Source organism: Scatophagus argus, chromosome 12, assembly GCF_020382885.2.
Source record: "Scatophagus argus isolate fScaArg1 chromosome 12, fScaArg1.pri, whole genome shotgun sequence".
NCBI classification, from domain to species: domain Eukaryota; kingdom Metazoa; phylum Chordata; class Actinopteri; family Scatophagidae; genus Scatophagus; species Scatophagus argus.
Window position 1 is genome coordinate 18994287 of NC_058504.1, and position 14249 is coordinate 19008535.

The 14249-nt window shown below is 42.6% G+C and overlaps 1 protein-coding gene across 2 annotated transcripts in view; it reads right to left on the minus strand.

The window, feature by feature from the left end:
• The window catches only part of ppp3cb (protein phosphatase 3, catalytic subunit, beta isozyme), a 32634-nt gene extending 20417 nt beyond the window's left edge, over positions 1 to 12217 (minus strand). For both annotated transcript variants that reach the window (XM_046405380.1, XM_046405379.1), the window contains exons 1-2: positions 12119 to 12217; positions 1015 to 1215 (exon numbers count right to left, since the gene is read on the minus strand). In XM_046405380.1, the coding sequence (XP_046261336.1) occupies positions 1015 to 1215; positions 12119 to 12143 (226 nt within the window). In that variant the 5' untranslated portion in view covers positions 12144 to 12217. The remainder of the gene's footprint in view (positions 1 to 1014; positions 1216 to 12118) is intronic.
• Between the last annotated feature and the right edge of the window lie 2032 nt (positions 12218 to 14249).

Below are 14249 nucleotides of genomic sequence, written 5' to 3' on the forward strand. Positions count from 1 at the left end.
CTGCAGCTCCATTCCTCAGTCTCTGTATCTCTCTGGCTGTTGCTATCTGTACCCTCAATGTTAAAGTGTGTGATCTATTCACTTGTCACTCCCGCACACATATAAAAACATTTATTGCTTTTTTGGTCCCAGGTGGCCCCAATGGGAACATTACAAATGTTGTTTTATTTTTTAAAGAAACAGTCTGATATTTAGAAAAAATGCTTATTTTAGATTGATGCTATAACTAAAATATGAAGTTAGAGACAACTGCCGATTAGCTTAGCTTCCAGACTGGAAACAGAGGAAGCAGCTAACCAACACCAGTAACGTTCATCAAATAACACGTTATATCTGGTTTGTCTAATCCGAAGAAGAACTGATGTACTGGACTATGTCTTGGACGGCAGTAATGAAAGACTTCAGGAAATACCTGCACCTGGTCAACAATGTCAAACTATTCCTTTAACTGATATCAGGATTAATTTTCCTGTTGGGACGAGGTGTAAAATGTAAATAAAAACAGAATGCTAACAAACTGCGTTTACTGAGTGTTCCTGAGCTCATTCAGCAACATCCTTTACACAATCATGTGTCTCACAAAGTGGTGAACCTCAACCCATCACTGCTTGCAAATGACTGAGCCTTTCCAGGATTTCATAGCCAGTCATGATACTCTCACCTCTTACCAGTGAACCTGTTTAGCTGTAGAATCTCCCAAACAGGTATTTTCTGTGCATTTCACTACTTTCCGAGTCTGTAGTTGCCCCTGCGGCCATCTGTTTGAAATGTGCTGCTGGCATCAAATTCATATATTTACAAAAACTAATGAAGCTGATGAGATAAAACATCAAGTCTGTATAAAAGCTATGGTCTTTGTACTATTTTCAAATGTATATTTCAAAACAGGCAAATTTTCACATTCTGTTTTTTGTTTTACAGTCTCCTAACTTCTTTGGAATCAGGGTTGTAGCTGCACTGTAACTGTTCACTAAACCACAGACTGACGCCTTATTCTTCACCACTACATCATACCTGTGACTGGCGCCTCAATATCCAACATAGTGCGCTCCTGGCGCAGGATGGCGGCGCCCTCATCAATGATGCGCAGGGCCACGGCCTCCTCCAGCCGACCTTCCTTGGTAAGGTGAGCTTTCAGCAGGTCCACCCGCGGCCGGCCTTCAGCATCAAACACCTCCTTCATGGTAAGCCGGTGGGCCAGAGGGAAGGGGACCGCTGGAGAGGGAGGTATGGAGTGATGGAAGTGAGAATAAAGTTTAGAGAGAGTGATGGAGACAAAGGAGAATCCAAAATAAAGGTAAGATAATATTTAGATTAAGAAGGGTGAGGAGAGTTTGATGAATGCATATTTGGATGGAGGTGCATTAGATCAGGAGGAAATGAGAGAAATTGATGCAGAGGGAAAGAGAAGAATGTCTATTAAAGCACAGAACAAGATTTATTGATATTCCCTGTATTTCCCAACAAGCTGATGACGGCAAACATCAGAAGTCGTCAGTCACCATTGTCCTAATCACAGTTGTGCTGCAGGCTTTGACTGTGTGTGTGTGTATGTGTGTGTGTGTGTGTGTGTGTGCGTGTGTGTGTGTGTGTGTGTGATGAAGGCCTAGGTGGGTTGTACTAAAGCTGGGGCTGCCAGAGTTATCAGGGCTGCCTGCCTCTGTTCTGCAGTAATGTCTCTCTGCCTCTGTTCTGCAGTAATGTCTTTCTTACATAATGAAGGCCCCCAGGGCGCTGCTGGAGAGGGGGGTTGACTGACGACGGGGGTGATACAGCAAGAGCGCAAAGCTGCACGTGAGGAGTCACATACACACATGTGAAGACACACTCAACCCAAATGAGAGACACGCACACACACTTAACAAACATGCACAAACTCAGTGGCAAGAAACAAAAGGCAGAGGCGCAGGGACGCATGCGTAGATCATGTATGGCACAATGACGTTAACGCGCATGATTGCATATCTGTGCGTGAGCCTACAGTGGTACACACACACACACACACACACATACAAACTCATAAAAGGTATTGTTATGCAGGATCCACAGAGCCTGTTGGAGCCCCACCAGTGCTAACACAGATAATGGCCTAGATCACAAAGTAAAAACTAGGCCCTGCTCTCCCTCTCTCTCAACACACACACACACACACACACACACACACACACACACACACACACACACACTTCCACTCTCTGTCACTTTGTCTCTGTTTTGCACTCTCCTCTTGCCCCTTCTCTCTCTGTTTTTTTTTTTTTTAATTTTTCACTTTTCTCATTCTCTGTTGCTGACTCCCTCTCTCTCTGTCGCTGTAACAGGCCACAGTCTTTTCAGTCAGCTTTCACACTGATCTCCATCATTGTATTTCAGCGCGAAACACATTTCATTATTTTACAAAGGAAAAAAGTAGCTCAACAGCTACGTAAAAAATGAGCTGAAAATTTTTACAATCAACCTAAATCAACACTTCATGTGTAATCATGAGGATTTTACTCAATATTTTAAATACCTCTGTTGTTGAAAATTGCTCCTGAGAAACTAAACCTTATGGTTGCTTTGGTTTTGAGCCGTCTTCCAACTAAAAGATCATCAAGCCCTTTGGATCTTACATGGGAGAAAATTGGGGATTTGTATTAATCACTTTGTCCTGGCTCACACATAGATGTCCTTGAGCATTTTAAAAATGCAGACACACCAGAACGTCCCAAGACACCATATCGAAAACACATCTCAGGGTCCCCTCAGCCCCACGAATGTACGCACATTTTGACACCTCACTTTTAAGCACCTTAAGACCGAATAAAACACACGAGAGCACCGTGAGACATCCCAGGACACGATGAGCTGTCGAGCTGAAGGGTCTGCTTTTCATCGATTGAAAACAGTGGCTCTACACGTTAAAACCAGTCTTGCCTTTCAGGTTAGGGCTGACTGATATTTTAAAAGGTTTCTGAACCCCCAGGTTGTCAAAGAACATAAGCCAGAAAAAGAATTACTCATGCATGTTGGCATTTGTGTGACTTCATATTTATAAAAGGAAACAACAGGGCTCAGTCAGTGTGTTGCTAAACCTCCTCCTTCGCTGTACCATGAAGTCCTGTCTTGTACTGTTCTGCACCATACTGTGCCACAAACTGTAATGATGCTGGTACAAGTCCCAAAACATGGCATGCATAGTAGAAAAATCCTACAGTATTATTTTGAAGCACGAACTCAATGTATGTATGTGCATTTTTGGTATGAGGTAAAGCTGAGAATCAGAGGGAGAGAGAAAAGAAGGAGGGAAGGAGTGTGAAACTCGTAAATTGTGCGAGCAGCGAGAAAGTAGGGCAGGTATGAGAGAGTGGAGAGCAGCAGAGACACAGAGCTTGGGGAAGGAACTATACTTGGGAAAACTAAACTTGGCAGTGAGGGAATGAGAAAGGAGCAGTTCAGCACCAACACAGTCCAACCAAGAAGGCATCTGACTACTGACTACATGATGAGCTCACCACACTGCTGCATTTCAGACAAACTTGGGAGGTTCAAGCAGAAGTAGAAAAGTGGAAGACTGAAGCTGTATGGGGTTTACAGCTGTAAATTATGAATAAACCACATCCAAGTTTAATATTGCAATTCTGATGAATGCATTTGTGAAAACATGTTGGTAAAGCTTTTTTTCCCCAGAGCTATTTTGTTATTAAAATAATGATTTCCCCAAATAATAGTGAAAGCCTTTCTGTATTGTGCAGCAAAATTTACAGGGCTGGAGTTCAACATTAATGCAGAAGAAACACATTTACATTTAATATTAGCACCTATATTTATAACATACAGTGTGTGCTTTCAACACTACAACAAATCATCACATGCCAAGCTGGTTGTGGCCCATCTGACAGGCCAGGTTCATGTATTTGAATCTTTCCTGCAATGCTCAAGATTGAATTAGAGTTAAACTTTTACAAAAGATAAACACAAAAAGAAAAGAAAATGGATAGAAACAAAAAAATATTTCATAATAAGTTTACCACATTCCCCATCGTAGTTTGGTGTGTTAGCGTGCTAACATTTGCTAATTAGCAGTAAACATAAAGCACCACTGCAGGGAATATTATCAGTTTTGCAGCTACCAAAGTGTTTTGGTGTTTGATCTGATTGTGGCAGGCCAATAACGTACTTGAAACTATTGCTGTTCCAAGTCACATCACCCTCATTTTTAAGATCTTTCAGATATCTATTTTTTTTTAATATCCCGTGTCTCCCAAAAAGTGTCATAGAGGTGCTTATTTTTAATTCAAAACAGCCCTTTTCTGTGTTTTTTACTGGTTTTAACTGCCAAGTTGCTTTGTTTTAGCAGGAAGACCTCTGTGAATAATCGGCTTCTCGTAAAACCCTTGTGAACGATGAACACTGAAGGAATCCTAACCTACATTAATTAAATGGCTGGAGATGATTCAATAGTTGGACGGACTGCTAAAGTGGACTGACTGACAGAGTGATACTGCCATCCCTAAAGCCAAGCTGCTAGTGAGACTAAATATCCATGATAACAAAGGTATACACACTGCACTGGCCTCATATAAAAAAGTGGAATCCTTTTGTTTTCCTTCTATGTTAATTGAGCTTTTGTATCCTGCTGGGTTCTTTCTAAAACCCCTTTTGTAATTAAGCAATTATGTAAGGGACTTCATTGATAAGTCAATTTGAAGCAAGTCTAGCATGAGAGGGTGAGAATGGCAAATGTTTTAAACAAACATAGCTTGAGCTTTTGCCAAGCAGGAAGAAAATTCAACATTCATTCTGATTATCAACTTTATATCACAAAGAAAGTTAAAGTTCAATAACTGAACTGAATGTACCACAGCCTGCTTGGCACAGATACCCAAAAGATTATGGCTTTGTCACCTTAAAAAGATGGACTATAGCGATAAACCAGAATCAGAAGTCTTTATTGTCATAGTCTCGGAGAATAATTTTTCCCAAGTCTGGATGAAAACATCATGTTTTGGTTCCTAAAAAAGGATCATTTTGCGTCATTTAGAAATGACCCAAGGAACAGACTGTACACATTTTGTTCTTGAGCTTGTGCAGAGCGAATTTCAGCCACTGATGATCTGATATGCTGAGTAGCTTCAGCTGGTCTGTTGCAACCAAGACATCTATCACAAGTCTAGTTTGTTGATGCACGATGATGCAAGCTATGAAAAGCAAGAAAACAAGAAGCCAGGGCTTCCTGTTTTCTTTAGAACAACTGTTCAGTCAACCACCAAACCTGGAAAACTTTGGATTAGTTTTTATGATTCACTATATGGTCAACAGCCATTCTCTAATAATACTATGCTACACAAATGTATTGTTGCCATGAGTGTCCGTATTTAAATGCCTTTTCCTGGTCTTTAGTATGGAGTTTCACATAATGCTGCCTCTGCTTGGCTAGTGCTCATTGTCTTTGCTGGTTGTGGTGGTTATGATTAGACATCAGGAACGAGACTGGTTAGAGATAATGGTAAGAATATTAGGGTAAGCCAGTCGGAGGTCAGAGATGCTGAAATGCTGACACACGCTTTCATTTCTGGCCGTTCAGGTCATTTGAATCCCTACAGGGTCTATACGAAAATTGCAGATACGTGACTCAGAACGCTGCAGCCAGGATTTTGACCAATGCAAAAAGAGAGAGAGATCACAATATGCCTGTGCTGGGATCAGTGCACAGGCTTCCTGCATCTTTTAGAATTGATTTTAAAGTCCTTTTACTTTATCTTATCTTCAAAGCCTTACATAATACAGCACCCTCATATATCAACAACTGTCTTTCATTTTATGTTCCCATAAAAACTCTCAGATCTTCCAGTGCCTTTCTTTTAGATATTAAATGTCCCAAAAGAAATATGCTGAAGCTGTTTTCTGTTTTCATGGCCTGAAACTGTGGGACGCCCTCCCCTTGGACCTTTAAACAGCAAACTCCCTCAGAATTTTTACAAGGGAAATTACCTCTTTTTAATTTGGGTTAAATGTGCTGTATCACTGCCAATGTCTTATTGTACTACAATCATATTGCTTTTATTTGTTTCATCTTTTTACTTGTCTCTAACTTATTGCTGCTGTTGTTGCTTGTTTGAGCTTTTTGCATAAAGGATGCTTTACAAATAAAGTTGTTTTCATTTGTTTTAGAAAAGATTAACAGAATCCTCTCAAGTGAGACAAACAGTAAATCTACATTTTGCAGCAACCGGAAACAAAAGGACAAGAATGAACTTTTACTAGTTCATGGGGTGGCAAATTATGACAGACTATGTTCATTGTGAATTCGTTTGTCCTTTCTGAGCAGTGTGGAAACCAATTATCTCATTTACTCATTTACAGAAATACAGTATAATAATGTGCGTTGTCCTTACAGATGAAATACTGGAAAAGAAGTGATAAAACAGTGTCAGAGTGAGTTCCACGTCGTTTATCCCACACAGAGTGAAGATGTTGTTAGCCTGACGTACACTAAGCTCAGAACATAAATACTACACTTGAATTGATGGTGAATTGTATTTCTCTCCTTCTGACAGCACAGTCAAAGATGCCTCTTTTCTGATCACAGATGCAAACCCTGAAGTTCACTTTCTGAATTTCACTGAAAAACGGTGTATTTTTTTGTCCAGAACTGTCCTTTTCTCTGAAGCAAGAACCGAGGGGTGTAAGATGAGCGAAGAGGTGAAAGCATTTTTAGCTTCTTCCTAATGCACTTTGTACTGCTTTTGTCTTCTGGCACACTCTCCACAGTTGAACTCCCAAGTGTGGAATTTATTAAGCGCCAAAGCTGCCAACTCAGCCAAAAAATCTCCACATCACAGCACAGTGAGGGGGAGCCTGAGAGAAAATCTATGACATAGCTTTCAACCAAATCTCCTAAATTTGTTTGGGCTGGACCTAATAGCCTAACTGGAGCAGAATCTGATCAGAATCATCTTGTTATTGTGCACATCCTCCCTAATGGCTAAAGTTAATTATGGGGATATTTCATCACTTTTAATAACACAGGGACACCATTCATGAGTGGGGCTGTTGCAGAATGGAGGAAGTGGCAGCAAGTGAGAACAGACAGACTGCAGAAATGACTGTAGAAGTCACCCATGATCCATCTGTCCTCATTTGTGTCTGCTCTTCTACTGTTGTAAAATATGACTAAATAGGTATAAAAGAGCACAAATTTCTGCTCCTCGGGTAAGTGCTTGTCAGATCATTAAAACAAAAAGGAAATCGTCTTTGGTGCCAGTATATATGCCAGACGTTAAAGAATAACAAATAAACGGTAAATAAAAAGTTATTACAGAATCACATGCAGTATAAACAGCCCTCTATGTGCAACATGCAATCTATGAATCAATTAATTACAGTGTAATACTGTGCCTGCCCAGACTGTATCTGTCTGGTGTTCATCCAGGGACATCAACTAGAACTGATGGCATGCCTGTGCCTGTGCATGTGCATGTGCGTGTGTGTGTGTATGTATTTGTATGTTAGATGTGTTGCCCTCTACAGGACCTCATTTAAAGTGATCACACACACACACACATCTCCCAAGATCAGTTGCCAGTCTCTGCATGAATAAATGAAGGAGGGAGAAACTGAGGGATGGAAGACTGAGAGCAGCAAATGAAAAGAGAGAGAGGGAAAGGAAAAATTGGGGTGTGTGAGAGTGGAGAGATATGAATGTTCACATGTCACACATCTATTGTGTGCGTGCATGTGTGAGTGTGTGTATGTTTATGTATCTACCATCTTTGACCCAGATCAGCTAACACAGATCCATGGGTCTTTGAAGGTGGTGGTGGAGGGGACAACTAAAGATGCGTTTGAAGTTGTTCAATTAATGCACACTACACACACGAACGACCATCTGTGTACACAGGCAAACACACACACTTACACACACACGAACAGAAACAACGGCCCATCCCCTAACAGCCTGTCCTCATTACTCTCTCTCTCTCTCTCTCTCTCTCTATCCCCCTCTCTCTGGAGTACCTTCTCTATAAATAGCCCTTGCCCTGCCACCCTCCCCACAGGGCACACACACAGACCTGTCAAGGTGGGACCCCTGGCTCACAAATATAACACTAAAATCCAACACACACACCCACAGACACACACACTCACTCACACAGGGCTCTGATGGAACCATAAGGGAACGCGACAGCATGTTACACGAAAAGGAAATATGCCCAATCTGCCCCGAGTCTTGCCAGAGGTGGTGTGTGTGTGTGTGTGTGTGTGTGTGTGTTCATGAATGCATACATGCATACTGGAAATGGCTCCACTGAGCTTTGGTGAAAACTTCACACATTCATTGATAAAAGGTGACAGCTTACAAAATAAACATCACCTTTGCACCTTGAAATGTTACTTTGTAACTTTCTTGACGTGGAGCAAGACAGCTAGGCCTCTGGTTTCAGTAAGGGATTTTAAGAATGTCAGTTGTTTGAATACTTGCAATGATTAAAATGTTTTTTCTCTTTCCAAACTGGACAGACTCTTTAGCACACTAGCACCTTAGCTGATGTATGGCAGTTGGCGGTATGAGATTATCTCTGTGCATCTCTGTCCTGTGTTATGCTAGCATATAAACACTGCATGCTGAGTTATCATATGACAGGCAATCCTAAAATCCTAATAGTGACAAGTGTAGTAATTCAAGCTGGATGTTTTGCAGGTTTTAAACTCTCCTTAACTGTTTTTATTATGATTATTATTTTTTATTTTCATAAAGTTAAAAAGTTGCACTCAGGATTAGCTTATATGTGTTGCTATACTGTATACTCAAGGTACCAATACAAACTACTTCCACTGATGCAGTAAATCCTATGGTTATGATGTTTGTAATGTTAATATATTCTTTCTTTACATGATGTGATAAAGGTGTTGATTTTATTTTATTGCCATTTCTGATGTTATTTCTGTGCATGTTGACTTATCACTCTAAAAAAATCCTATAACTCCAAACATTAATGATGTAGGTGCCGGAGCACCAGTGAGTCATTTCAGTGAGCCAGAGGCACACTACCTGGTCCCTGTCACAACTGTGTTTGACATGTCAAACATCCATCATGAGCGGGCAATTAAATTGCAATAAAGATATTTTGTATATTTTGCCCACCAACACTCAAATACATGGAATATCAGTCTTATCAAGCAAACCTGTATCTTGTTTCTCCACCTTCTACTGAGATGCTACACTAATGAACACTGTGACAACTATTATTTTCATTATTTCTACTTCTAATGTTTATTGTCATTGTTTAATCATTTAATATATAATGTAAAAAATTATAACAACTGTCCTTCCATTGCTTAAGCCAATCCAAAGTGGTACTTCTTTGTCTCACTTGAAGAAAAACAAGCTAGTGCTCACATGTATGAAACCACAAACTACTACTTGTTAACAACAGACATTTTCCACAGCAAGTAAGCTCTCAGGTCTGTAAGTGTCCCAGTGAGCTGTGACATGTGGGCCAGCATGTATGTATGCCAGGTAGCTGATGTATGGAGTGCAGCCATCACTAGTGTTAATCACTTTACATGTCATCTGTAATGCACATTTGTGTTATCATATTTAGGAATCAAGCTTTAGCCCAGACGTATCACACGCTGCTAGCACATTTTCCAAGTAGTCCGATTAAATACACAGAACAACCCCACTCTCAGTACTCGGTACTCATTTCATATATTTAGTTGATCTTTAATATCTTTTATATTGTGATTGATCATTTTTGGCTTTTTCAGTGGAGCTTTTCATCACTGTACCCTGGTTTGACCGCCACCCCTGAATTCCAAAGTTTAAACTCAAGCAAAAACTTCCATTCTATGTATTTGTATTTGCACTGTTGATGAATAACATCAAGTGCAAATGCTGCACACCCCAGACTCTTCGATGTTGAGTGCAAGGATACTGATGTCATGATGTCTCTTTTCTGTGTTAACTTAGAATCTGTGTGCTCCTGTTATAAATATGTTTACTGGTCTGGCATGAAGTAGCCGTGAGGGAAGCGACACTGTGTTCATGCAAAATTTTGTCAAATATTCTGCTCTACTCCAGCTAGTCCATAATTCATGAGGGGGTATTTGGCGGAGGCCACTTTAAAGTTGTTAAACTAAAGTTTAACTAAGAGTCACATTCTCACATTTTGGCTCTGAAGCCTGTTTGTTTTTCACACACTCACAGATGGGTTTGCATGATATGTGAATGAAAAAGGGTGTGAGAAGTCCATTGGTTAAGTCCTGCCACTCACCAATGTGAAACAGTACTTCACTTGTCTTTCTCTTTTTTCTCTTTCTCTTTCCTCTCTTCTTCCTCCCTCTCTCCCCCCTCAGTCTCTTCCTCTATGCTTCTCTTTCACTTTCTCTCCTCTCTCGCTCCAGCTACTTCACCTCCTCCGTGGCTTTGTCTCGTTCTGTCCTTCCCTCTCTCTCCCTCACCTCGCCCCCACACTCTCTGCCTCTTTGGCCATTCCTCTCGATATGCTTTGTCCTTTGGCTCCATCTCTGTGCGCTTCTCTCCGCTGAATATCAATAAAATCCATAATGTGGGGAACTACCGGGCACAGCAGTCCATCCGCCAGAAGTAACGTCTCTTTGACTGATGCCCCCACACCTCTCCAGCATCACACACTAAATCATTCGCACCTGACTGATGAATTGCTGTGCTGTTTTTCTGCAAAGGTGCATTTGTGTGCATTTGTGTGTGTGCGTGCATGCGTGATGGATGATGCATGAGGATGTAGGCCGCTTAGTTTGCTCCAGCGTTGAGGCGGCTGAGCTCTGGTTGCCCAGCTGCATCATAACATACATGCAAACAGAAATAAATATGTAAAAAGGGGAGCTGCTACATTGGAAGTAAAGGCAAATAACTAATAGATAGATTGGGGGTTGGGGTGGGCTGGTGGTGTCTGTGTTAATCTGGCTGCAGTCATTTTTTTCAGGGGATCTATATTTCCTTGCGCCGCCCCTGCACAGCTGCATCCATGCAGTTGCACACACAGAGGCACAGCCATACCGTAGGCATATGCACATGCAATCTTGAAGTCCTACGTGCAAAAACTGCAAGAGCTCGCACGCCCCCAGCCCAGCCCACCTCCCTCCGAGCACAACGCACGCACGCACGGAATACCGGGGCATGCCCGAGCGACGCATCCAACTGTCAGCTCCTCTTCTTCCGGCAGAGAGACCTTGAGAGTTTATTAAGGGGAGCCAGTGGGAGTGACTGCCAGCCAAGCACCGTCGCATGTGGCTGCGTGCGTGGAAGCGCCGCTGCCATACCCGCCTTGTTGTGACCTGGTAAACACGACAGTCTGTGCAAGCTCCGTGGATCATAACCCTAGTGGAGACACCCCTCGCCCCCCAACCATAGCCGCCCCCGCGTGAAGCAAAAACAGACACTCTTAGAAACACATTAAATATTCCATAATCCAACGATGCAATTACACTATTAGGGCGGTATGCATAAACCTCGCCGGGCAATAGGCGCGGATAAGCAGCGAAGCATCCGGAAACCCAATTCTGTCTCTGATTTGACACCCGGGGGGGAACGAGAGGGGGAAGCCAGGGGGACCTTCACGGAGACGCGAAGGAACGATACGTACGAGAGAAGCACAGTCACTCGCTGACATTCAGGCCTTATTGAGAAAACATCTACGACTCGTAAATCCATCTCGTGCGCTGATGGTTTTTAAACCATCTCATCAGCAAACATCGGGCTGATTTAATCTCGCAGGTTAAAACCAAACTCACAGGTATGAGCGGCCTCGCAAAGTTGCCATCCCACCTGCCATTTAAAGCATTCAATTACCTGACGTTGGCTCAGATTTGGCGACAAATATAACTAGATCGCAAATGTAGGCCACCTCATAGAGACACATTCATCACCGAAGCGCTGCTGAGAAGTGAAGCACGAGATACAATACGTGAACACTAAGGCAGAAAGCTCAAAAATCATTGAATCTCCGAGTGACAAGCCCCCCATAGCATCGTACCCTCCCCAACCCCGTACGCTTTACATCGCTCCTTTCATGCAACATTATCCCGTGACACCATCCACAACCACAGCAGCACCACAACACCAAAGATCGCAGGCTATGCGTTAACATTTATTTACCTTTATGTCTGCCTTTCGCCGTCATCGTCACACTGCTTGATGTTTCATTGGAACAAGATGCTCATCTCCCTCTCTCCCTCCCTGCTTTTTGCTCTCTCTCTTGTGTCTCTGTAGGGTATTATTCAGTAACGCGAAACCACCGCTAGGAGTGGAGAGCGTAAATGGAGCTCATGCAGCACGGGGTGTCGCACAATAGCTTTGGTTATACATAGAGGAAGAGACATCCCCCCGTTAGAAAACGGGGTAATGCCTCGGTGAGGGGGTGAATTCTAATAGAATAACGAGGGAAGACCCTGATTATGGCGTATCATACTGGATACCCCACCACCACCACCCTCCACCCCCTTCCCTTCCATCACCACCTCCCTCCCCTAAAAGGTTCAGAGGCACATGCATGGTGACTCGCCAGCCAAATGGGCTTCTTTTATTATAAGGTGGTATGATAATAAAATAAAAGGGATGGACTCGAAGCAAGAAAACGTGCGAATAAGAGACACTGGTGCAACGACAGGGATGCAAACAGAAAAAAACGATGAGATAACGGCAGAATTATTGGCACAGAGGTAGCTCTCACTGGCCGTGCAGGATTTGGCATGCCTACATTTGATCACCCGGTCGGCGGGACTTGCGTTGCTGTCGGACATCCTGGAGTCGGGACGGGAACGGGGGGGCGGGGGGGGCTCTCTCTTCTGTCAAGGGCCGAGACTGTGGTGTCGGGTCCTCCGGCAGGCGTCGAGAATATGCGCGGTTGCTGGGTACTTTTCTTGCTGCAATAGTGGCATCACTCGGTGGACTCTCCGTGCTCTCTCGGACGGGGAAAGCCTGCTGCTGCGCCTGCGGTGACTTTGGGGGAGGATAGGCGGATACCTAGTTGCTGTTGTGGCATGCTTGGATCCCAAATTTGCTTTTTGAGACGGGGGTGTGGAGGTGCTGGTGTAGCGGTGGTGGAGGTAGAGTGGGGGCGGAGGTGGGGTGGGGGGGGTTGACTCTGGGGGTTAGAGGGCGAAGAGACGCCTTGGAGAGAGAAGAGACGCGAAGACTCTACCTCTCCAGGACGCCTCTGCAAGCGGTGCCGTGCAGCTGGCAACACCCCGGAATGGCGAAAGAAGGAACTCCCACGCAGATCCACGTACACGCGGGAATGCACGCCCGCGCACACACACACACACTCATATAGACTCATACTGCCATCCTGTGGAGGCACCGATTACAGGGCTTCCCCTTCTTAACAACTGTCGAGTGTGTGTGTGAGTGTGTGTGTGCGTGTGTGTTTGTGCGTGAGTGCGTGCACGTGTGCAATATATGAGTGAAGATCACGTGGGCCTACAGGATTATGTTTGCTTTTAAAAGAAACAATGTGGAACAAACCAAAGACTATAAGTAAAATGCAAGAGTAGATCAGGTGTGTTTTGGGTCTGTTGGACATATTGACATGAGACATAACAGAAAGGACACAAAACATATTAACATGTGGCTGAAGAGTAACACAAATGTATGTTGTCTCCAAGAAGATAAGCAGAATGTTAACAGGACGGTGTCACAAAGCAGGCTGTGAGGCTGTTCAGAATACCAGAAAACAAAATTATTGGTTGAATAAAGACTTTCCTCAAATATTTCCTCTTTCTGCTACTTCATACTTTTACTCCACTTGTGTTCAAAGGGAAATATGATACTTTTCCCTCAACTATATTCATCTGATAACCTAAGTTACTTTCCAGATTCAGATAAATACAATATACTATATAATCAACCATTTTGATACTTGGATGTAATTTTATCCATACAACTTTATTGAGCTCCAGGGGGAAGATCACAAACTACCCCACAGTACATATGAGGCAATATATATTTTAAAAATATATACACAAACTTATATCACCCCTGCAGTCACCTGCAACAATATTAAAGCGATGTACTCATGAATGCACCAATATTCATAATCCATTAGTATACAGTATCATACATGGTTCTGTGAAATGAGTATTTTTACTTTTGGTAATTTAAAATTTTAAAATTAACTATACTTTTATGCAAAAACTTTTATGTAAAAATTTCTATGCTACTTTCACTTGCAAAATTGCTGTTTTGCTACTATTTTATTTTTTTACTGAAGTAAAAGTAGCAAAACATC